General features: G+C 42.0%; 1 protein-coding gene across 2 annotated transcripts in view; it reads left to right on the top strand.

The window, feature by feature from the left end:
* Positions 1-8,506: 8,506 nt before the first annotated feature.
* LOC107389080 (uncharacterized) overlaps positions 8,507-26,187 on the top strand; it is a 40,839-nt gene continuing 23,158 nt past the window's right edge. The window contains exons 1-9 of one of the 2 annotated variants that reach the window (XM_015964972.2): positions 8,507-8,596; positions 15,663-15,760; positions 21,370-21,391; positions 21,486-21,513; positions 23,390-23,506; positions 23,718-23,917; positions 23,993-24,096; positions 24,615-24,727; positions 24,855-25,040. In XM_015964972.2, the coding sequence (XP_015820458.1) occupies positions 15,709-15,760; positions 21,370-21,391; positions 21,486-21,513; positions 23,390-23,506; positions 23,718-23,917; positions 23,993-24,096; positions 24,615-24,727; positions 24,855-25,040 (822 nt within the window). In that variant the 5' untranslated portion in view covers positions 8,507-8,596; positions 15,663-15,708. The remainder of the gene's footprint in view (positions 8,597-15,662; positions 15,761-21,369; positions 21,392-21,485; positions 21,514-23,389; positions 23,507-23,717; positions 23,918-23,992; positions 24,097-24,614; positions 24,728-24,854; positions 25,041-26,187) is intronic. The other variant, XM_015964982.2, reaches the window with a different exon arrangement.

Below are 26,187 nucleotides of genomic sequence, written 5' to 3' on the forward strand. Positions count from 1 at the left end.
GAGAATCTGAACCAGACACACACACTCACACACACGCACCAACACAACATCCGAATCCATTCTCATCCATCACAGAGTAGTCCTGGTAGATTGTTTAGAATTTATAATTCAGAAATTAAAGATTCTCAAACGATCCCATATCTCTCTCTTTTCTTGTCTCAAAGTCAATACAGAGTGTTTAATTAAACTCCCTGATGATAAAAACAGCCTATTCTTCTGTTTATAAAAGTGAACTACTAACAGTGTATTAAAATACAACTTTGGTTAGTTACAACACTTTGTTTCCGTTACATATGGCGAGCCAGCCAGGAGCTTCCAAAAGTGAAAGATGCTAAGTACTTTTCCACCCTTGACATTGCGTCTGGATTCTGGACGATTCCCGTCCACGAATCGGACCAACACAAACTTGCTTTCTCCTTTGCCAACCGGCAGTACACCTTCACCCGGTGTCCTTTTGGTTATTCCAACTCGCCAGCTGAATTCAACATCTTCTTGAACAAGGCCTGCCCCGATGCTCGAGAGCGTGGGACGCTCATCTATGTCGACGACATTCTTATTCGTCGACGTACGTTGGATGACCACCTGGCCGAGCTGGACCATGTCATGGGTCAGCTCGCGGTGGCGGGTGCTAAGATCTCTCTCGCCAAGGGACAGTGGTGCAGGTCACAAGTTCAGTACGTTGGCCTCCTTGTGGGACCACAGGGAGTGCAGCCTCAGCTTGGCAGGATTCAGGGTGTTGCCACCATCACACCTCCGAAGAACGTCTCCGAACTTCGCAGCTTCTTGGGGGTCTGCAACTACTCGCGTCAGTTCGTGGAACATTACGCTGAGTTGGCACGACCTCTGACTAATCTGTTGAAGAAGGATGTGGTGTTCGAGTGGGCGGAGCAGCATCAGCAGGCCATGGATGACCTGAAGGCCGCCATGTGCTCGGCTCCGTGCTTGGCGCTCCCCGACTGTGACAAGGAGTTCCATCTTGAGGTTGGTTTCTCAGCTCACTGTTTGAGTGCTGGTCTCTACCAGATTCATGACTGCGACAGGCGTGTCGTGGCCTATGCTAGTAAGTTCTTGACTGGACCTGAGTTGAAATACTCGGACTGTGAAAAGGCTTTGCTTTCCACCATGTGGGCAGTTAAGTACTTTGCGAACTACATTGGCGGACAGAAAATCGTCATTGAGACACAGCACCAGCCGGTGACCTTCCTTAACAGTCAGTGCATCAGAGATGGTGTGGTGACCAATTCACGGATCGCTTCGTGGCTGCTGGCTCTTCAAAGTTTCGACATCGAGGTGCGCTACGCCCAGAACCGACGTAGCCCTCTTGGCATGGGTTTGGCTGCGTGCCAACATTGCTCGGACGACGCCATCGCGTCAGTCCCGCCAGCCAGGCCCCCTCAGGCTCTTCTAAACCGCAACCACCACTACTACGACCAGTCGTACTGTGCGGGTTTACCGACCGTATACGTGGATGGCAGTGCTTTTCGGCACGGTTCTGCGCCTAGTGCGGGCGTGGGTGTCGTCTGGGTAGACGGTGACCGCAGGGAGTCCCGATGTTACTCTCTGGGTGAGAAGACCTCACAGTATGCTGAAGTAGCGGGGATCGTGATAGCGCTACGTAGCGCTAGGGACCATGGCTTCCGTGAACTGGTGGTTTGCACTGACTCGGACTACGCGCGTCTCAGTTTCTTGTGTCATCTACCAACGTGGAAGAGTAACGGGTTCCAGACCGCTAGCCGGAAGCCCGTCAAAAATCAGGCCCTCTTCAGGGCGTGTGACATTCTGGTGACTACACTTGACATGCACATTTACTGGCGTAAAGTCAAAGGTCACTCTCGCGCACCCGGTCCTGAAAAGGAGTTGAACGATCTTGCAGACTCTTTGGCCAAACAGGGCGCAACCGATGGTCCCCTGTGGGTTTTCGAACCCGGGTGGCTTGAGGGACATGTGTGGTCTTTCCCTGATGAAAACCAGGTGTGTGTAGTTACTCGAGCTCGGGCTGCTAAAGCGTCCGACTCGGAACCACCCAAAGGTGCGGTGGCCGTTCAACCTGCCTATTCGGATACCGATCTTGTCAGTCTTCATTCCCGGGACCCTGCTATCAGCAGGATGATCAAGTACATTTCTGATCCTAAAACCCAGCTACCGACTTCCGTCGAGCTTGATTCCGTTCCAGAGCTTCGCTCTCTCTTTCGTGTGCGGTCCACGCTGAGGGTCGTCGAAGGGCTGCTGATGCACGCCGCCAAGCCACCTTCGCCGCCTGTCCTTGTTACTCCAAAACCGCTGAGGAGGGACATGATCTCGCAGGCTCATGACTCTCCATCCGCTGGTCACAAAGGCGTCAAGGCCACGTTCGGTGCCCTGTGCCAGGTTGCTTATTGGCCGGGGATGCGTCGTGATATCTCGGACCACGTCGAGCGTTGCTTGGTTTGTTGTCAGTTTCAGCCGTCCAACCCTACGCACAGAGCTCCCCTACAAGAAAAAGGGCCGACCACTCCATGGTCGGACTTGCAATTCGATTGGGTGGGGCCTCTGACCAAATCCACCAGAGGGAGTAAGTACATACTGACTGTCACCTGCGCATTCACCAAATGGGTTGAATGTTTGCCAGCACCTGATGACACGGCTAAGACTACAGCGATCCTCTTGCTGAATCACGTTTTTGCCCGCTTCGGTTTGCCCACGAGGGTCGACTCGGACAGGGGTACCCATTTCACCTCTGACGTGATGAAACATCTTTGGGAACTGTTGGGTGTCAAGGCTAAGTTCCACATTAGCCACCGGCCCCAGTCCTCTGGACAGGTCGAAAGGGTGAACCGCACGGTTATTAGCATGTTAAAAAAATACGTGAAAGCTAACCACCGAGATTGGGATGTAAAACTTCCGTTGGTCCTCATGGCCATACGCGCTACCCCTCACGAGTCTACAGGTGTCTCCCCGTTTGAAATGATGACGGGCAGACAGATGACCCTACCGCTTCACCTGCTGTATCAACGACAGGTTCAGTCCGACACAGCCCCGGCGTGTACGAGCAGCCAATACTTGCAGGACCTGAGAAATCACCTGCTTGCAGCATTCTCGTTCGCACAGGCATCTCTGGGAAAGTCAGCTGAAGGCAGAAAAACTTATTACGATAAGAAAGCCTCACATTCCGAACTCGATGTAGGTGACCAGGCCTGGTACTACATTTTCGCTCCCAAAATGGGTAACAACAATGCGACCTCGGGGAAGCTGGCTAAGAAACTTTTGCCCAAATGGACGGGTCCATACCTGATTACAGATAAGATCTCTTCGGTCGTGTATCAGATCAAGATCGCCGACAAAAACAAGGCGCCCGTCTACAAATGGGTACACAGGGACCATATCAAACTGCACAAGGGTCCCACAGATTTGGCCGATACCAACAACAACAATCCACCGACTTCAAAAGGGGGGTGATAAATACGTCCCGTTGGTTCCACAGATTTCTATCTCTGATTACACAAATTTGTTTGTTGTGAGTGTACATGGTTGTCTTTCCTGTTACACGTCACGTGCAGACTTAAGGTGTGTTGAGATGGACGTGCTGTGGGCTCCTGGAGTCAGGTAAAAGGCCAGGTAACAGTGAGTGGGTTAGGCCACATAGTACTGTTGTCCAAAATTTTGTGTTTTTTAATCTTTACTAATCACAATTCCTTAGGGGTACATTAACATGAACATGATTACTAACCACTGATTTACATTTTAGTGCTGATTTACATTTCTGTTTTTTTTATAGTACCTTTGACCAGTTGATTTTAACAGTGAAAATTATGTTTGTGATTATCAATTCTTTGATTTATCCTACTGGGCTATAACCAATTTTGCCCCTGTCCTGACACGAGTATTTACAGTGAGGATTCACTGATACCAGTTAGGGTTTCTTTCATTTTTCTGCTTCTCGCATCATCCCTTTTTGCATCTTACACAGTCAGGGCTGCATCCATTTCTTCACTTAATGGGTAATTACACTTAAAACTAACACATAGTACAAAAGGCACTCATAGAGTTAGGTTTTTATTATTTTTATTTCTTTGATGACATGAAATGCACTTTTGTCGTGTCTACATTGAAGTGCCTACACTGTGCTCTCTCTCCTCTGTTGAGCGTGTGAGGATCCTGCGTCCTGGGGGTGGATCCGTGACTCGTCATCTGCATCGACTACTCCTGAGGGTGCTCCGGCTCGTTGGCCTTGGACGACTGTGGTCCCGGCGTGGCTGCTGGGACGCCTCATTCGTTGGGTTTACTGTCACCCGCTCTTCCCTTTTTGTGGATTACGATAAGTACTCTTTCAAAGTTCAATTTTTATTTGGAATATTGCCCTGCCTGCGGATACAACAATCGATTTTTAATTGGAATACTACCCTGTTCGTGGATACGTTCAAGATTTGCTCCTGCTTTGCTTTATTGCCCGTGAGGATATGACGTTGCTGTTGCTTCGTTTATGACTTCCATGGGGAATAATTAATAACCTGCTGACTTGTGTTCTTCCTGAGGAGTGTGCAAGACTGTTCTCCGGCGTGGGGTTCGTGCCTCACCACAGACGGCTGTTCCCTTGGGATCGCATCCGGTTCTGTTGTCGAGATTCTTCATAACTTGGGTTTGTTCAACGACCAAGTGGTCTCTTGAAGGACCACATTGACCTTGAAAAGGGGGGATATGTAGGGTTATGAAGTTCATGGTTTTCAACTCCATACAGCTGGCCCCTGGGCACAATAACACCGTGTAGAAAAACCAAGGTCGGGTTGTTCCTCAGACTGTTTACATTCCATCAGAAGAGTCCGAAGGAGAAGAAGAAGCTTTACTTAATCAAAGTACTTTATTTGTGATTAAAATTATTAAGCAAAACAGATGTTGATCAACAATAATCAAGTGAATGATCTGTGAAATAAATATGTCATGAATTATGTTTAATGAAACCAGGACTACGGTGCAGACCAGGGGCGGCGTTAGGCCCGGCTACTTGGGCTGAAGCCCCGGATGTTTCATGGAAAGCCCCGGATCTAAATCGCGGAAGTAACATGCAGTACCAAAGTCCAGCAGAGAGGGAGCAGCTGGCAGTAGTTTGTATACAGCCTGCCTGAGCCTCCACCACTGAAGAAGAAGCCCTTCAGCAGCCGGCTTCTTCTACACTCTCTGCCTGAAACGCATGAGTGAAGATGGACATAAGGACGTTTTTTTAGACCAAAAGTACAACGACAGAACCCCAGCTTTGATGAGACTGGTGTTGACTCAGGTTTGTGAGTCTTATTTGAAAATATTTGTTGTGCTGCTGGTTTGCCTAAAGTTAGCTTACTATCAGGTAAAGTTGTTGGAGAAAGAAAGGGAATATTTATTATCATCTCACACTAAACACTAACAGGAACAATACTCTGCCCTGAATATGCTTAATGTGTAGCTTCAGATTAAAAATTATGTTGTACAAGACACATATGATGTTGACTAGTGCATGTCACGTGTGTGTGTGTGTGCGTGCGTTCACGCGAGTGCGTGTGTGTGTGTGTGTGTGTGTTAAGCCCCGGATGTTCTTCAGTTCTTAATCCGCCCCTGGTGCAGACATACTGATCCTCATCTCCATAGAAACGCATGACACATTGTTCCAACCAATCAGAGCTTTCGGCTGCCGCAGGAGAATCTGGTGTTGACTTCAAGTGTCCAATCTACTTTACTGAAACTTATCAACAATTCAGAGATATAAAACAAGGCAACGCCATTTTAAGTCAGTTCCATTTTGACTTCAGTTCTATTCACCATCATCCTAAAGACAAGCGCAGCCTGGCCGGATGCGTTTTCTTTAAACTAAGAACTGTGAAACGGGAGATTTTCGTCGTTTAACAACCAGACGACGTCCTTTCAAAATAAGAGCACCTGCTGACGCCGCTGAACGGTACCGGGTCGACCCTCCAGACGGGCTTTGAAACGTTGTGATCGCTGCACCAACAGCTCCACCGTACATCCGAGGTTTCCAGACCTGGCAATTCCTGATCTACTTGGGAGACCCCACTGGGTACGTACACGGCAAAATAGCGGCTCACGTCATCACTTTATAAGCCTCGTGATATCTAGTCATAACAAAGACGACCAGATTCGATTACGTCATCCTAGAGAATCTGAACCAGACACACACACTCACACACACGCACCAACACAACATCCGAATCCATTCTCATCCATCACAGAGTAGTCCTGGTAGATTGTTTAGAATTTATAATTCAGAAATTAAAGATTCTCAAACGATCCCATATCTCTCTCTTTTCTTGTCTCAAAGTCAATACAGAGTGTTTAATTAAACTCCCTGATGATAAAAACAGCCTATTCTTCTGTTTATAAAAAGTGAACTACTAACAGTGTATTAAAATACAACTTTGGTTAGTTACAACACTTTGTTTCCGTTACAATTTCATTCACTTTTTTATTTCATGAGTGATGCAGAAATTCAGCCAGCTTGAGTCCTGCTGTTCGTGTCACGTTCTACTTCTTTTGATTTATTAAAAGATGTCAGTGATAGTTTGTTTTGAGATTAATTTATTTTTCAGATGGAGTTTTCACCTGTCTGACAACATTGAGTTCAGTTGGATGATCAAATATGCTGTGCTACCCTCATGGAGGGGGTCATCGGCTTGAACACTGCTGCTAACCATTTAAACATTCTCCCTCTCCTGATAATAACATTTTACTTTCTTTGACATTGAATGTGCTACTACTAGTTCACCCGTTTAATTATAGATTCACTAGGGTAAATACAATAAAGTTTGTCTCTCACCAAATAGAATATTTATGAAGAAATCACAATGTAACCATAGAAACATTACTTGGTATATATGTTGTGTGTGTGGATGTGTGTGTGTGTGTGGGTGGGCTGGTGTTGGTGTATGCATGTATCTGCTCTGTCTTCTCCATCCCAGTGAGTCATGGAGGATGGCTGCTTATACTGAGCCAGGATCCTCTGGAGGTTTCTTCCTGTTAAAAGGGAGTTTTTCCTCTCCACTGTCGCTAAATGCTTTGGTAAATGGTAAATGGCCTGTATTTGATATAGCACATTCTAGAGTCATGGAACCCCTCAAGGCACTTTACAACACCATCAGTCATTCACCCATTCACACGCATATTCACGCACTGGTGAGGATGAGCTACGATGTAGCCACAGCTGCCCTAGGGCGCACTGACAGAGGTGAGGCTGCCGAGCACTGGCACCACCGGTCCCTCCGACCACCACCAGCAGGCAACGTGGGTTAAGTGTCTTGCCCAAGGACACAACGACAGCGACAGACTGAGCGGGGCTTGAACCTGCAACCTTCCGATTACGGGGCGAGCACTTAACTCCTGTGCCACTGTCGCTTTCTTAGTATGAGGACTGCTGTAAAGGATTGCTTGATGCAATTTGCTGGGTTCCTTATATAGGAAACTTTTTTCTGATTGGCTTAATGAACTGACCTGTATTGGAATATTTACTCTGTCAAGTGCCTTGAGATGACTCTTGTTGTGATTTGGTGCTTTATAAATAAACTTGAATTTAATTGAATTGGATCAAAAAGCATAAATCAGATGATTTTTTTTAGCGTGACTTAGAGCAGGTTAATATAATTTTTTCTCATTTTCTGATTCAGATCCAGCCACACAGCTGTCTAAGGGAAGATGCATCCACCAAGTATTTATAGAACATTTCTGCCACTTGTTCCCTTGAAAATACATTTTTCGCTTTTGAGAAAAGGATTTATTGCTTTGGTGAAGCTTCAATGTTGAAATTGATACCTTTTTGTGGGAAAACTCAATGCTGACTTTCAGGTTTCCCAACAGCAAAGCAAACCCCCATTAAATAAAATCTAAAGCCCTGGTAAAAAAAACTCAGTACAGTCTGGGAAACGGAAACCAGTTTAACTTGATCTGGGAATGATTGCTATGGTGTGTGTGTGTGTGTGTGTGTGTGTGTGTGTGTGTGTGTGTGTGTGTGTGTGTGTGTGTGTGTGTGTGTGTGTGTGTGTGTGTGTGTGTGTGTGTGTGTGTGTGTGTGTGTGTGTGTGTGTGTGTGCGTGTGTGCGCACATGTAAAGGGAATTACCTGTTCCCATTACTGTTTGTTTTCAAAATGCTTCAGTAATACTTACTGTACACATTTGCAAGTTTCTGTGGTCTATTGAAGCAAAAATACCCCCTGAAGACAGGTGGAAACATATTTCAGATGTTATTGGATGTTAATTCATTTTTTTTGGGTAGATGTCTTAACTTGTGGGATCTTCTTGTCCCACGGGAACAGAGCGGGTGTCGTTGTCAAAGGAGCCGTTCTAACATTTAGAAGAAACTCAAAATAAAACCTGCTTCCTCGAAACCTGAACTCTGCAGGTTTTTATTTAACACCAGCATTCATGTGCCAACATCTGAGTGCATTTGAAATAAAAGACACATTAGAACGTGCTCTTCCTCTTTGTGTCACCAGAGGAATCAGCCATCATCACTTGTGGCCTCGTCATAAGGAAACACGCCCTTTACAGGTACCGGTGGCTCAGGTGTCAGGAGAGACACTGTGGTGTTTAACAGCCGTTGCGCTCTACAGCACCTGAAGGATCAGACTGACTTCAAACCAGGTAACAGATTTAGCTGTGATTTCATGGCTTTTATTATGATTCGGATCTACTTTAGATCAGCTACACCAACTTAAAACAGGCAAATCTTGAGTTTAATGTCAATCCATACAGCTAACTCTTTTCCTTGTGAATTAGAACGTGTGGGAGGAAAGACATAACAACTGATTCGTGCCAAGACCATCTTGATTTTAACTTAAATTTATGTTTTGGTATGATTAAACAGTTGGTTAAATACGATTCTTGTGTTTTAGTAAACAACTTGCTGTTTGGGGATGTCAAACTATTTCTACCTCATTAAAAAGATTAATTTTCAAAATTAAAAAAACAGTTTTTACAGTAATAAAAACTATTTCAGAACAATAACTGTCTAATTATAATGATTTTGCTCGTAACTTAATAAATTTTGCCAAAAGAAATGTGCCCAAGTTCATAGAAGAAAGTAAAATACTGTACTACAATGTATGCTAATATTACCATTAAATTTTATTATATCTTTAACACAAATAATTGTATAACCATGACATCAGTCCTAGGCAGAGGTCATGCCATTTCAATATTAAATGTTTTATTTGTGAGCACCTCATCATGTAAAATCAGATCTTATAGAGACATTAGAAGTAAGCTGCAGGAAATTATTTAAGTTAATTTTTATCTCTCGTGTTTAAATAAATCTCTTAAACTTAAAAGATTTTACCTGTTGGTGGCTTTTGACACAAACTCCAACTTCTGTGGTTTTCTGGCTACAGTCTGGTGACTCCTTGGCTGAGGGGAGTAAAAAAAAAAAAAAAAAAAAAAAGAAAGAAATTTGGAAGAAACAGCCTGAAGGTCCCAATATATAGTTTATGAAATTAATGGAACTGTACCAAAAAAGAGAACATTTAGTTACAGATTTCTATTAATAACTACAGCAGCACTTTAACTCCTGTACAGAGTTTAATTCAACTTCTAAAATTAAAAAAATGTTTGTTGTTTTTGAATCATACATTGTCACTTCTCTGTATTTTCAGTTTCTATAAATCAATGGAGTTTATTTTTGAGTTCTTAGTAGAAATATATGTGTGTTGTCAGAGAAAGATGACACTAGTTTTCAAAGTCTTTATTGTTTATCTGGATGGGGACAAATTATGAACACTACTGCATTTATAGCCTTAGCTAATATACAGTGCACATTGTAACGTCCAGCAATGGCTAGTTTTAGGTACAGTTTGACCATTCAACTTCTGGTCAAAAAGGAGACACAAGACTGCATGTGTCCCCTTTAAATTGGCCTGCCATCATCCCATCAGCTGGAGCTCAGAGTCTCTGCAGCTCTGAACACAGATAACGACATGTCAACATCACATTCTCTCCTCAAGGTCCAATCTTTCAGGTCTTCATGCCTCCATAGAAGGAGCACTCCAGCTCAGATTAGTTGCCAAGTCAAAGAATGATTTCCTAAATCAGATATGAACTTTTACAACTTATAAGCTAGATAATCATTAAATAAACGTTTGTTTACAGCTACTTATAATAATTATAATATAATGAAATGTTTCATTAATCTGTGTTCAATGAATGAAGTGTGAAATGAATGTTATGTTGTGATTACAGTGATTAATACGTTTCAGCATGTTTATATGGCAAGGTCATAACCTTTTGCACTCACACAAAGACAAAGTAAGGTTAAGTTAAACTCCTTAGATGGGCCTTTAACATTATCAAACAGTTTAAAAGACAGTAACACAGCAGCAGTAAAATAAAATATCACGCGTATGCCCATTAATATTAAGAAATAAAGAAAGGAAGAAAGACAATGATCTTTTATATAGCGCCTCTCAAGATAGAAATCACAAGGTGCTTCACAAGAACAAAAAATGTGATATGTATAAAAAATATTTTTTTAATGATTAAAACATATAGTTAAAGAGAGAAAAAAAGTGTGATTAAAAATGTAAGGAAAGTGAAAAAGAATAGGAATGAGGGAAATCAGTTATCCAGGGAAAAGGCAGAAAAGGTAGAAAAAGCAGAACAAGGAGAGGGTGGTGATGAAGGTCACCAAAGCCAGCTTGAACAGGTGAGTCTTCAGCTGCTTTTTAAAGAAGACCATTGAGTCCACTGATCTCAGGCTCAGGGGAGAGAGTTCCAGAGTCTGGGGGCCACAGCAGCAAATGATCTGTCACCTTTGGTCTTCATGGGCTTGACACACGGGAGGCGACAAACGACCGCGATCAGCGAAATTTGTCGCTGTCGCTTTTATTACCTGACACACGGGAGGCGATCCGCGGCAGCGGCCAGCGGCAAAGCCGTCTACGCGTTCTGTTCCATGGCGAAATCGAAACTTCCGTTGTTTTGCTTGGCTGTGTCAGGTTGGAGAGAATTAAGGTTATTTAAGCGGTTCAGAGTTAATAAAGTGGTAGATATGATGTTTCACAAGGTGCTGCTAGAGTTACGTGAAATCTTACTTCTGATTTTACTATAAAACATAATAATAATCAACTTCTCCTCCATGTTTGCTCGGAGATGTACGGAGCATCCTGTCCGCTCATTGGTCAGTGAATGAAACCTCCGTTGATTGGTCCTCGTCCGAGCGACAGCGATGAAAAGTTGAAAATATTTCAACTTTCTGGGATCGCGTCGCTGGGTCGCCTGTGCACGATACGTGCACGAGCGCAAAATTTCACACGCATGTTTTTCGCGTTTCGCTTGGTAGGAGGGAGACCCGCGATTATCGCTTTGTCGCGCATGTCTCATTGAAAATGAATGGACGAGAGGCGATGTTGCCTCCCATGTGTCGAGCCCATTAGCCTGGTGCGCTGCACAACCAGTAGGCTTTGGTCACTGGACCTCAGGGACCTGGTGGGGGGTGTAGGGACTGAGAAGATCACCAATGTAAGATGGTGCTTGTCCATGTAAGCACTGCTGGACTGACCATAGGGCATAGCGGGCAATTGCCCGCTGGGCCGACCCTTTCATCTTTTATGGGCCGGTGTCTGTTTTTTTTTTTTTTTTTTTCTGGCCTCTAGTTGTTGCGGACAACTTGTCCGCGCCGCCCCACGCGACGCCTCGTAAAAGTTGGTGGATTGGCCAATTGGTAATAATACACTCTGGGCTGGACCAATAGCCAGAGGTCTGATGCACCCGCCAGTTGTTTGTGAATCTCAGTAAACAGACAGACGAGCTTAACAAAATGGAGAACAAAAAACGGAAAGGAGGAGCGGAGAAAATTCGACTAAAAAAGAGACTGGCCCTTCAGGCTGATGCTGGCACATGTATTAAAATCTCACAGTTGTTTGGTAGTGAAGGTTCAAGTAAAATCAATTTAGGAAGTGATGGAGCCTCAGCCCAGCGACAGGTTGGAGAAGAAAAGAGGGAGGAGGAGGAGAAACCCGAGCCGGTGTTGTGCCATAAATCGACTCGCTGCCAAAAAATGATTAGCCACCGCGGGATCGCGCACGGTGAGGTAATTGCATTTCTAGACAAAATTCCCCAGGATTTCGCCCTAAAACTCGGCATATCTAGCAATATGGACATTCAGAAAGCAAAGATAACCTCTTCCGGTACTTAAACAGATGTTTATCGCGGATATTAGTGTGGCAGTGTTGGTGGCACCCTGCGCGGGCGCTCGAGGACGTGCTTGTGGAAAGAGGGAGGAAGATGTGACAGTGCGAGCATCCTGTCACAATGTCCCGATTGATCTTGCGCCCTGGCTACTTGGCCAAGGGGATGTCCTTTTGGCTGAGTGGTTAGAGCGTATGACTCTCACCCCAAAGGTCTGGGGATCGAATCCCGCTCGGGCATTGTTTCTTCACCTTGCCACATAAGTTTTTCCAGTTCGGAAGTTGTTTTAAGTGTTGCTATTTGTCTTAAACGTTCACAATGAGGATATATTAATCCTTTTTGCAATATTTGCGATTGAAAGATGGTTTGTGGTAAGAACTGGCTTTCTTTATGTTACAGCCTTGATACTAAAAAAATAAATAAACAATGTAAAATGGCACCATGTATTGAATGTAAACGTTGTATAAATGTAAATAAACAATTCTCCAGCGATTTAATTTTTTTCCCCTTCCTTTCTTTAGTCCACTTGACATGGAGCCACGGTTAACTAGTTTGGGGCACATTTTTACTTGGAAAAAAAGTATTTAAAATGATCAAGCTTTGGCTTTACAATGACACTGTGTAAGTTGCTAAACATTACGTTGCTCTATTTAAAAGTAACAAGATAAAAGCACTTCAGCACATACAATTAAGATTGTCACTTGCCAAATAGACTACACCCTCCCGTTTACCTATAAGAAACGCCTCAAAATGTCTTTAAATTCTTTATTGATGATTTAATTGTAGATAACTAAAATGGCATTTTACTTGCCAAAAAGTGATTGAATCGCTCATATTTTCATGGAGGCTAAAATTGACCAAATAAGGGTTTTATGTATTATCTGTTGATGTTACTGTACTCATACTGCCTACTGTATCATCAAAAACACCCCAAAAATGGCACAAAAAAAAAAAAGATAATTTCCCTTGCCAAAAATTGATTACAGTGTCCTGGTCACCTGTAAAGGGTTACATTTATTATCTCTTGATGTTATTAGTGCCATCACAGGATGCTGGGTGTCTTCCACATTCATAAACACCTCAAAAATGGCAACAAATGATAATTTCCCTTGCCAAAAATTGATCACAGTGTCCTGGTCACCCATAAAGGCTTAAATTGGCATAAATATGACTTCATTTATTATGATGCTGGGTGTGTTCCACAATCATATTCGAATAAACATGAAAATATTCCGTCCGAATATCTGTTTCTTGTTATAAATATAACAGCTAGAAGGATTTACAGTTAAAATAGGAGAAACATTTCAGGAAACTATTGTCAATTAACCACAGAAATAGGGACGAATAACATCAAGAGATAATAAATAAGGTAATATTTAGGTAAATTTAACCCTTTACACGTGACTCCCCAGCAAGGGTTGTAACACCACTTGCCTCATGCACATAAGTGACCAAAACAAAGCAGCATGGAGACACTCCGTCTCCAACCACCTCTCAGGCAGCAGCCTGCATGATCTACACGTCACCAGAATATAAACAACCGCAACACAATAAAAGCAGTGTTATACAAAATGGAAGGCCTGTAGTGTTTATTCTCTTACAGTAACAACTTATCAATTTTTTGGAGGAATTTATTTGAGATTTTTTGGTTTTTATTAATTGTGCAATAGAAAAATAATCGCTAAATTAATCATCTAAATAGTCATTAGAATAGTTGACTATTCGATAAAATAATCGTCAGAATAATCATTTTAAAAATAATCATTTGCCCCCAACCCTACTTTTTTAGAATACCAGGATAGGAAGGATGGTGTAGGTTTACGTTTATTAGATTGATACATAAATACTACCAATAAGAAAGTGTACGTTGGTGTGTGTCAGAAACAGCATAAGGCTTAATGTCTTTTCCAAAAAAACCAGGTGATGGGCCGGTCTCCAATCAAAATGCCCGGGCTGAATTTTTGTCCCAGTCCAGCCCTGCATGTAAGGCCCTAAAGACCAGAACCAGGATCTTGAAAGAAAGTTGACTGGTAGCCAGTGAAGCTGGATAAAGATGGTTTGGTATGCTGTGGTGTTTCAAAGCATCTGTCCGCACTCCTTCTGTGGGGGATTTTCTTCTCTGCAGCCTCACGAATGCTCGGATGTGAGATTCAGATAAGAAGAGTTGTTTTGGGGCAGGCAGAGATAATGTCCTTTCTGCTTTGCAGTTCTTATCTAGTCTTCAGTCCCTCAGTGAATCCAAAAAGTGGGTTTAAATGTTTCCATACATTGCAGTAACTTTCTCCAAGATGACAACCAATTTGCGTGCTAACGTTGGAATCGCAGCTAAAACCTCTAGCTTGCAATTCACCTTGATCAACATCTGAGTCTGAGCAGTTGGGTGACACTCCAATTGCACTCGACCTTCCAAATCCTCTCACTCCAAGCAAAAGAAATACAGTAACCATGATGACAAAAGTCGATGTGTCTTTGATGTCCTCGACAGACAGCTGGGAAAGCATACGATATTCCACTCTTCCCAGGAATCCAAAATATTCCCCACTGGGTGCCTTCCATCCGGATAAGATGGAGGCCCCCGCTTCATTCTCGTTGTTGAAAAAAATCTATTCGATACTTACTTAAAAACAACTTTAAAAGCCTTTAATATTGTCATCATGAAGAAAAGCAATGAAATTTGTCTTCCTATGGATGTTCATTTGGGGAATTAAGACCAATGACGTTTAAGTATTTTTCAGATATCTCTGTAGTTTTATTTATTTATTTATTGGTACAGGTGTTTAGTTTATTAGTTACATTTGCCGTGTGACGCAGTCCTTGGGTAAGATCCAAACGAAGGAAACCTCTAACTCTAATATCACCTCCAACTTTACGTGCAATTATACAACCAGCAAAAACATTTTATGAATTATTTAGACAAAAACATGGTGACTTTTACTTTGAAAAAGCTGCATCCAATGGAAACAGTTCACAGACATATTTCTGATTGGTTTCTGACAGAAGGATAGACAAACAGAAAAACATCAAATGAATAAAAAGTTCAGAAAGTCTACTATTTAGTGATATGTTATAGTTAAAGGGAACATAGCCTGCCTTTGTGCTACTTATGTAGAGCTGAATGGTGCTGAGTCTCATCATTCTTTCCACTTAGCCATTATTGTCATGTTCATGTTGCCGTGGTAAAGGTTTCTTTCTGTATGCCACTGACTGTAAAATATCTGACTGCCACTCCCTCATTCCTGTTTGCTGTAGAACCACAAAGGCATGAGGGTTAAAGGACATTAAAACAAAGGCCAAACCAACAAAAGCCTATTTTCTTTCTTTTCTTTAGATCGCTGTAATCAATCAAACGTTCACGTGCATGACTTGTGAGCAGACTTTTAGAGACGTCATACAGGACTCAATGTTGTTTTTGGTTTAGGAGTTGACTGGAAATCTGAAAAATAAATGGCCAATGTTGTATATTCTACTCTGATTTCTAACCCACCCTCACTTCTGTGTGTCTCCTGCTTTGTTGTTTTTCTCCCTGCAGTCATTCCCAGCACAAAGACCTCACTTCCCATGAGACCGCTCACATAATGAAACCACACTCTCTGTTCCTGCTGGTTTACCTACTTGGATTCATCTTTGGTAAGAGCAGATTTGATCACACACACACACACACACACACACACACACACACACACACACACACACACACACACACACACACACACACACACACACACACACACACACACACACACACACACACACACACACGTATTTTTCCCCCTTGACTTCTATTTCCTCACTGAATCACATATTCCTTTGGTTCATTTGGTAATTTGTGTGTTTTTTGTGTGTACACACGCTACATGTAAAGAAATAGCAGACGCGTGGCCTCGAGTTACATGACTTAGAATCGAGTCAGACTTGAGTCATTATTTCAGTGACTTCTGACTTGACTTGATAAAATCTATAAAGACTTACAACTTGACTCGGACTTGAACGCCAATGACTTGCGACTTGAATCGACCATCGACATATAAATATCGACTTGCATCTGTTGACTTGATGATGACTTGAGAGTATTTGATATTTTAGGACAAATGTTGCCCGACATGGACAAAAATCATAAATCATTCTTCGTTCTGGGTTTGATCTTGTTCTGCTAAATGCAGCAGCACTTTGTTTATAATCAGTTTCAGTTGCACTTCCTGCTTGTTTGAGCCATCGACATATAAATATTGGACAATTCATTTCCATAGCTCCAATAACACGTTTTAAGGCTAAATGGGAGGTGGCCACCGCCACCATTTTGACCGTGTCACAGGTTCCGTCAACCCCAGACAATTCCACAAAAGGGAAGAGAGGTGGAGCTGAGGGTGGGGCTGTAAGGCTGGGATCAACTGACGACACCCGGTCGAACTAGCTACAAGATAACCTGAAGCTAACCCAAAGCTAATGTAGAGGTGGGAGCTAAGCTAATGGAGGTAGCAACCTAGCTACAACCGGAGTTAACTGTGCACAACACCAGAGCTTCTGAGTCAGAGATACGCCGGGCTGACCGCTGGGTAAAACCGGGTGGAACACAGAGGTCTCCGAGAGCTCCACAAGCCAGGAACCCAGCTCCACCAACATGTTATATTTCAACCCATTTTCTAAAGTGCAGCATTATGTTAAATGCACTGGGTTTTACCCTATTACATTTAAATTTCATGGTTAAACAGTACATGTTAAAATCTAAGCTCAGCTCGGCAGCGACCTAAAATACATAAATATAATTTTACTTACCGAAAAAAATGAAGTGGAGACTCCTTGGACGCTCTATTAGTGCAATTAATACCACAGCAAGTCATTTTGTCCAACAATTGCACAAAAAATATCCAAAACAGAATATACAAACACAGAGACTCAAAATCCCGGAACAGTTTCCAAGCCAGGCCGAGGCTCTACTGAGGCCTTTCGCCAGAGCTAGCTCTGTGGTCACGCGGGTCTGATGCTCATTAATTATACAGAATTTTAGGCTTTTAATACACTTAAACAGAAGAGTGAGAAAAAAATTCACCACCCTCAGAGTTGTCATGAGTGTAAACTAGATCATTTAAACAAAAAACATGTTTTGGTACCAGGCTGTAAACATGTTTATTTCTGCTGTGAAATTGGTATTTTTAACATGGGAGTCAACGAGGATTTGCTCGCTTCTGACACCAGCCCCTAGTGGATGAGGTTGGAACTACAATTTTTGGTACTTCCGGGATGGCCTCAATTTCTGAGCCGCATTGTGGGGGCTTGGTTTGAGCAAATAAATGAAGCTTTAAGAAGCTTTATTTCTGGAGTTTATTTATGATCATTGTCATTATTATTGGGGGGGTGGGCTGTGTGTTTACGTGCACAATGAGTGGTGCTGCAACAGCCGCACCATCTACACACAATGTTCTCCTGATGTGGAGTTTCTGGTGGTCTCATGCAGACCCTTTTACATCCCGAGGGAGTTTACAGTAGTGATTGTGGTGGCTGTGTATATACCGCCGGAGGCTAACGTGAGCACGGCCCTCAGCCTCCTGCTCAATACAATAAATAAGCTGCAGCTTACGCATCCTGACGGGGTCTTCATTGTTGCTGGAGATTTTAATAAAGCGTGCCTATAAACGGTGCTGCCCAAATTTGTCCAGTTTGTCGATTTTGCCACCAGAGGGAAAAATATCTTGGATAATGTTTATTCAAACATCAGAAGCGCCTATAGAGCGAAATCCCTCCCACATCTGGCTGGATCTGATCACCTTTGTCTGTCCCTCACTCCCACTTACGTCTCCCTGCTGAGGAAAAGTAAGCCCCAAACTAAGATCATCAAAATCTGGCCTGAAGGAGCCATCTCACAGCTACGTGACTGCTTCTCCTCAACTATTTGGGACTTATTCTACAGCCAAAATCTACAGGAGCACACCGATACCGTACTTTCCTACATTAGGAACTGTGTGGAAACTGTGACCATAAACAAACGGATCAGAGTGTTCCCAAACCAAAAACCCTGGATGACTAGTAAGGTGAATTCTCTTCTAAGAAGCCGGGACACTGCCTTTAAGTTGGGTGATCAGGCAGCGTATAAGGCAGCGAGGGCAGAACTAAAGAAAGGCATCAGACAAGCCAAACAGCCTACAAGAGGAAAATTGAGGATGACTTTGCAAACAACGATCCCAGGGCAAGGTGGCAGGGAATAAACCACATCACTAATTACAGAGGCAGGAAACAGGAAACATCAAAGGACGACAGACTACTGGCCGAGGACTTAAACCATTTTTTTGCCCGTTTTGAGACAACCAGGCCTGCGGTGGCCATACCACCCCCACCCGTCCCAAACAACGGCACACTGACTCTGCAGGAGGACCAAGTGAGACGCGTTTTAAAGTCAGTTAATCCCAGGAAGGCGGCAGGCCCGGAAGGAATCCAAGGGAAAGTTCTCAGCGCTTGTGCAGACCAACTGGCGAGGGTTTTTACTAACATCTTCAATAGGTCCTTGTCACTATGCATCGTTCCTCCCTGCCTCAAAACCGCCACTATAGTTCCCATTGCTAAGAAGACAGCAGCAGACTCTCTGAACGACTACAGGCCGATCACACTCACTCCTGTTGTGATGAAGTGCTTTGAAAAACTGGTCTGCCAGCACATCAGGGGTAGTTTGCCACCTACCCTAGATCCACATCAGTTCGCCCACAGGGCTAATCGATCTACAGACTATGCTATCAACATAGCACTTCACACTGCGCTGGACCATCTGGAGCACCAGGGAAGCTATGTGAGAATGCTTTTCTTAGACTTCAGTTCAGCATTTAACCACATCATTCTGGAGTTCCTGGTCCAGAAATTGGCTCATTTGGGATTTTCCAACTCTATCTGCCGGTGGATCAAGGATTTTCTCACAAACAGACTGCAGTCTGTAAGACTTGGCCCTCATCAGTCCAGCAACATCACCCTCAGTACTGGTTCTCCTCAGGGATGTGTACTGAGTCCACTCCTGTTCACACTTTTTACATGGGACTGTGTTCCAATCCATCTCTCCAACACCTTCATAAAGTTTGCAGACGACACCACCGTGGTTGGGCTCATCTCTGGAGGGGATGAGACAAACTAAAGAGATGAGGTCAACAGACTCTCTACATCCAGGGGGACCGTGTGGAAAGAGTTCACTCCATGAGGTTTCTGGGTGTCATGGTCTCTGATGACCTCTCCTGGTCTTCTAACACCACGGCAGTATCAAAAAAGGCTCAGCAGCGTCTCCACTTTCTGAGGGTGCTCAGGAGGAACAACCTGGAGGAGAGACTGATGGTGACATTCTACAGAGCCACTATTGAGAGCATCCTAGCATACGGGATAACTATTTGGTATGCAGGGTGCACTGCTGCAGACAGGAGAGTACTTCAGAGGGTTATACATTCAGCCCAGAGGATCATTGGCTGCTCGCTGCCCAGCCTGGAGGACTTAGCATACCCCTGTTATCTCAGCAGGGCTTCCAACATCATTAAGGACAAGTTCCATCCTGGGAACCACTTTTTTCAGCTGTTGGCATCGGGTCATTGGTACAGATCCCAGAGGACCAGGACAAACCACTTCAGAGACAGTTTTTTTCCCAGGGCTATCATGGCGGTTAACAACAAAAAGAACGTGCTAATTTGAAAGGACATGTTCTTATTTTATCTAATGTTTGCAGGTGTAGCCCTGATGGAACCACACAAGCTGCATGGTTCTAATTTTGTAAAATTTATGAAGGAAGGATTTGTCCAGACTGAATTTTAGTTATTGTAGTGTTATGTATTTCTTACAGGGAAGTATTTGTCCTGATTGAATTTTAATTGTTAAGTGTTATGTATCTCTTTCAACTTGCACCCGGGAGTGGCTTCCAAATTTCGTTGTACGAGTGTGTATAGTGACAATAAAGGATATTTTATTCTATTCTCTATTCTATTAAATTGAAGTTTAACAGATGACTTGAATATGACTTGAAAATTCAAAGTTAAGGACATGGACTTGACTTGGACTTCCACATCATTGGCTTTGAACTCGACTTGGACTTGGTTGTCTTTGACTTGGACTTGACTCGGGACTTGACTGGAAAGACTTGTGAATTACTTGTGACTTGCAAAGCAGTGACTTGGTCACACCTCTTAGAAATTGTGTTTATTTTCACCATGTATCTACATCACAATCTACATGGTAGATAAAATGGTACATGATCACAACCCTATTTAACCCTATGGGACCCTGTGTAACCAGCAGCTTCTTTGCTGTTGTGATTCAAACAATCAAAAAGTGAACAAATCCACAGATGTGATCCTCTATCACATTACAACTTTAGAAACAGACAAAAAAACGTGGGGGAAACGTCTTTGAAAAGCTCAAAAGAGGTAATAAACAGAAGTTAAACATGGTGTCTGTAAAGTTCACAAGACATGTTGCTAACAAACACACAGGGTTGACTCCAACAGTTAAGAGGTAGATCACACTGTCTAAGGTGGGTTTCTTCAGTTGGTCACGAACAGCTAATATCCTACCAGTGGTAGAAAGACTTTTCGCCAACCTCAGTTTGGAGAAACAATGATTAGTTGTGACTAGATTGATGAGCTAACGGCTAGTCTGAGTGGGGCCAGATGCAAGGTGTTTCTGTCATATCAAAACAACTCTAATCTCTAAAATACAAAAACAGTTAATCAGAACATTATTTATATCTCTTTACACCATAACTAATCTAGCATCATACGGTTAATCACATGCATCCTGTGGTAATTTGTGGCTCATATTAGCTGAAGGAGAAGCTGCTGTGGCTGTTGTGTCAGAAATGTCATTAGAATTTTAGCTGGAAAGATGATAAAACTTGAAATTTAAGAAAATTTAGTGGTTCGAAAATAACATTTGCAGAAACTGACGCGAAAGTTTTGAGATAGTTTTATGTTACTTTGTAACTTGCATCTACCAGCTGTAGATTGTCAGATAAACCTTGATGAATCTGTGTTTCTCCAGACTGAAGCTGTTCAGAGAGCTATTTAATGTTCAAAATTTCATGCAAAACATCACGTCAGAATATTTAAGAGATGCATTACTGTAAATGCTACACATTTTATAATTGCTGCATGTTTTTAAGGATTTTCTTGTACTTCAACAGTAACTCTTTTTTATTATGTTTGACTCATAAAGTAATTAAAACAATAACTAAAATCAAAAAAGCGTGTTTAAATCTAACTGTTCCCCTTTCTTCCCCCCAGCAGGAAGGTCGAGTGCGCAGACGTGAGTTGAATAAGATTTAACATTTTATTACAGAGCATCAAATATGCTTTTGTACATTTTAAACTGTTTTGTCCTTTTTTAAATTCCACTTTAGAAATGCATTATGTACAACATGTGGTCTGGTGAGTTCTACTTCAGTTTTCTTTTTCTGTACTTGATGATGATGTTGATGATTTTTTTTTTCATGCAAATGCGCTGAATGAAATCCTTCCATGTTTTATTTTGCAGTTTTGTTGATTTCTTTTTAAACCATACCAGATGCCTCACATCAAATCAGTTACGTGTTAAAGATTAATATCATTCAATTTAGTTAGATTGATTTATTTCATTCACTTTAATTAAATTTATCAGGTGAATCCCGAGTCAGGTTGAACCCTTTTTAACTTCCTTTCTGTACAAAGGATTCATCACTTTGCACTAAGAATATTTATAAGTTCTGAGAAAACCACAGACGTAGCTCAGTAGGTAGGGCAGGTTGTCCAGTAATCGGAAGGTTGCAGGTTCGATCCTGGCTCCAGACAGATAATGTCCTCGGGCAAGACATTTAACCCCCTTTGCCTGCTGGTGGTGGTCAGAGGGACTGATGACGCCTGTGCTCAGAAGCCTTTCCTCAGTCCGTGAGCCCAAGGGCAGCTGTGACCACACTGCCAGTGTGTGAATGAATGATTCACTGTAGTGCAAAGCACTTTGGAGACCTCTGACCCTGAAAGGCGCTATACAAGTGCAAGTCATTTATCGTAAACCAAGAATTAGCTTTGGAAATGTGATGTTGCTTATTTATGTGTAACATGCTCTTCCTCCTACCTGCACCCACAAAACAACTCAAATCAAATACCAACAAAAATATTTTCACTTGAACATTTTTTCCACTTTATTCATCACTAACACTTAGTTGTCGTGATAAGAACTATTCCATGAAACAAGGTTTCAGGCTAGGTGAGGACACCTCATCTGAATTCCCAGAATCACAGACAGTGTAGAAAAAAAATCAAAACAAAAATAACTCTGTTCTTTATCTAAAATGTCTCATAAACATCTTACAGATGGCTCTTCTGACAATATTAGATTTCCAAATAATCATTTTTATTTTGTAATTTTTTCTTTGCTTTCTCAAGGTCCCATTTTTCTGAAAAAAAAAATTAATAAATAAAAACTATAAAAATCTCTAAATAAAAACTATGAGACATATAACCAAAATTTACTTGACAATTCTTTGGAAAATCACATTTTTTTTACCTTGAAAGAATCCTGAAAACAGCAGGAGCATTTCTGTTAATTATGTTGTCGTGAGTAATTGCAAAGCCAGATCTACGTGTGTTTGGTCTACGGTGGAGAAGGAGGGGAGCTCTGAAGTTCTCTGGCTGGAGGTCGTCAGCTTTGAAAACCTTTGACCCTTTTGACAAGCCTCTTCTTTTTCAATTTGTTAAATAAACCAGTTTTCTAATTTTAAATGTTTTATTGTAGTTTCAGGTTTGCAGAAGCATATTTGCTGCCACCCACAAGAAATACAATTGCAGCAATGTCACGTTATAACATCTTAACTTTATTGTTCTGACAATGTAGTGTTCACGTAATATGAATTTGTGCATTATATTAGCATGTTCTAACAATGTAGATTTAATGTTTGTACAATATAACATTTGTGTTATAAGAATGTGGTATTTTGCACAAACTTAAAAGTTTTACTGTAGGAAGAATAAAGTTAACGTGATATCACTCTAATTTTATTTTTGCGTGGGAGGCAGCTATACACTTCTGTACAGTTTGATCTGGTTTTACTCTTTAAAAAGAGAAAAATTATTTAAAAATGAGGCAGTTGTGGATTTTTAAGGTAAACACCAACTAACTATGTAAATGACAAGTGGTCCAGAGGCAGCACGAGTAAATACTGAAGGTTTTGCATTTATGTGAAACTTCAGAAAGTTGCTTCATTACACATGTGAAGAGAATAATTGATTTGTGTGTTTCTCACGTATTCATCTTGTTCTAAATTTAAAGGATGCAACGTCTCAGTTCCTGCAGTGTGTGGGATTACCTTCCACAGACACTGGGAAAGACCACATACAAAAACTCAAAGCACTGCTTGGAGCTACAATGGACCTGTACACCTTCATGGTATGACTCTGATAGGCACCCGACATGAGAAATGCTGCACAAGTTCTGTCATGCTCCTCAGAATTCATTTCTGTCAAGTCATGATGAAACGTTACATTGTGACACTCTTCAAAGCCTTGACTCAGAAGGAAATAAAGCTGCTTGGATGGTTTTAAACCCACAATTCCCAATTAAACATGTGTGTCATTTTCCCACCATACTGTTATTGCAGAAGTCCAGCATGAAAGGCGTGCCTCTCCTCAACCTGGAAGGAGCTCTGGAGTTAAGACCAGATGCACACGTTCTCCAAAATGAAGCTCTGGTCCAGATGTGGGTGGAGGTCCAGATGATACCTCTGCTGAACTCTATCACCAAACACTTCCTGTCATGTCTCAGCACCAAGAACTTCAGCTGCTCCACCTACCAGATCATGTGCGTGTGTTACTTTCTGCTAGCAGCTGTTTTGATGATAATACTTAACCATTAGCATCGTACTCTGTTTTGCAGTGTGAGGGAGATCAGTCAGTATTATTCTGATATGAATCCTGAAAGACAACAGTGGCTCTACAACTTCTTCATGTACCCCTTCCTCTCTGGAAACGCAGTTGCTGGTAAAGGAAATACTAATTGTGCTTCATTAGATAAAAAATAAAGATGAATGTAGATTTTTGTTCAAGGATCTGTTTCAAAATTAAACTCAAAGTTTCACAAAAAGGATGAACTGAGACAGAGTAAATGATGTTGGAAAAACTGCTGCTAAAATTCACTAACGATGTAAAAACACAACATCCTCCCCTTTATTCAGAAATCTGTCTTAACCAACTGATGTATAAAAATACTTGAATAAATTAAAATTAAGAGAGAGAAAAAACGTGGGAAATCTTTTGCCTGTGGTAACAGATCTAATTCCAGCAGATAAACGAAGAATTCTGCAAAGCAACAACAAACAAAACACAACAGAACTCTCTATTTTTTCTGGTGTGTGTGTGTGTGTGTGTGTGTGTGTGTGTGTGTGTGTGTGTGTGTGTGTGTGTGTGTGTGTGTGTGTGTGTGTGTGTGTGTGTGTGTGTGTGTGTGTGTGTGTGTGTGTGTGTGTGTGTGTGTGTGTGTGTGTGTGATTTCTCTGAAGGTTGTGTGAATCCAGGTGAAACCAGTGAGGAGTGGCTGCTGAAGAATTTTGGTGCATTTAGAGCGATGGGTCGACTGAATGACTTCTCTTCTCTCAACTTAGTCTTCAGTGGAGTGAGTTAGGCTGACTCATGATTAGACTTTGGTGCCCTTGAAGCAGATTTAAACTGCAACTTATGAGTAATGGTTAAATAAAATTGATTTAATTCCTGTTTCCTTCTTCTTGTGTTCTTCCTCCCAGTTGGAGGTTCTCAACCTGCTGTCTCCAACCCAAAAGGCCGAGCTGCTTTTGAGTCCTGGGGTGGAGAATCTAGACAACGGGACGTTGTCCCTTGTCTTCCACAGTTTGCTGACAGGAGGATCTTCACCCACGTTACCTTCTACATATAACCCATACCCAAAATCGTCTCAAAACACACTCACACAGGTAAGACAGACATTTAACACCTACATTCCTGAAACAACAGCTATAAAATAAGGTTTGATATTCATAAATGCTGAGAATAAGATACATCGATAGTTTTAACATTTTTAAAATTGTGAAAAAAAAATGTGTCCAATTTAGAAAAGCAAAGCCGATATACCGAAGCGCCATTTTTAGACACGCAGTCTGCACATTTGAGATGTGGGGTTGAAATTATACAATCATGGTGTTTTAAAAGCATCAAATAATTTATTTGCAGCTAAAGCAACACTAATTAAGTTTCCCGCTTCTCCCTCCTACTGGTTGAAAGCAGAATTACAACTGTCTTGAACAACCCTGCCGCAGCCTGCTAGCGCTAAAAACAAGCTAAAGCTAACGTGAGCCATCTGATATTAAAATGATCCAAGAAGTAAAAGGATCCACACCGTTAGATAAAATAACATAATAATATAATATTACTTACAAGTGCAGAAGCAACAAAGCCAGGTCATCATCATTGTTTTGTAGTCTCCTTCAGCTCCTTCAAACGAGTGTAGGCTGTGCCAATGTTTACTCTGGTTTTAGATTTTTGCTTCACCTCCAGAGACACTACTCTCTTACTTTTATATCCAAGCTCTACCATGATGCCAAAAAGCTAAATTCTTATTTTTCTTCTTGTGGTTTTTGACAAAAAAAAATTAACTGCTAGCTAGAATAGTAAAGCAGCTACTGCCGGCCCGCGAAGCAGAGGCCGCCCACTAGAGTTCCTACCAGAACCACAAAATTAAGTGCAGTGGTCAAATTTCTGCCTCAAGAATCCCTGAAACCAGTTGAATGAAATAGCTTAAAACATTAAAAAGCCTTTAGTGTTTCTTCAAGAATAAAACAATATTTTATTATACAAGAATGACCTGAATTAAGAGAGGTCAGCATCGGGAAAAAGATTCCTGATGTGTATTTTTACTTTGAACTAAGTAAAATGTTCCATTTAATCATCTGAAGAGGGCGGGGCTTCAAACAAACCAAAATCATCCCCTAGGGGCCGCTTGTTTTGTTTATGCTTCAACCTCCAGGTTCTACAAGGATGCCAAGTTTTCATTTTTGTGAACACCGTTGGCATCAACAGAGTTAAATTTCAATTTTAGTCCATTTGTACTAAACCAAGCTTTAA

The sequence above is a fragment of the Nothobranchius furzeri genome, chromosome 4, assembly GCF_043380555.1.
Source record: "Nothobranchius furzeri strain GRZ-AD chromosome 4, NfurGRZ-RIMD1, whole genome shotgun sequence".
Taxonomy (NCBI): Eukaryota; Metazoa; Chordata; class Actinopteri; order Cyprinodontiformes; family Nothobranchiidae; genus Nothobranchius; species Nothobranchius furzeri.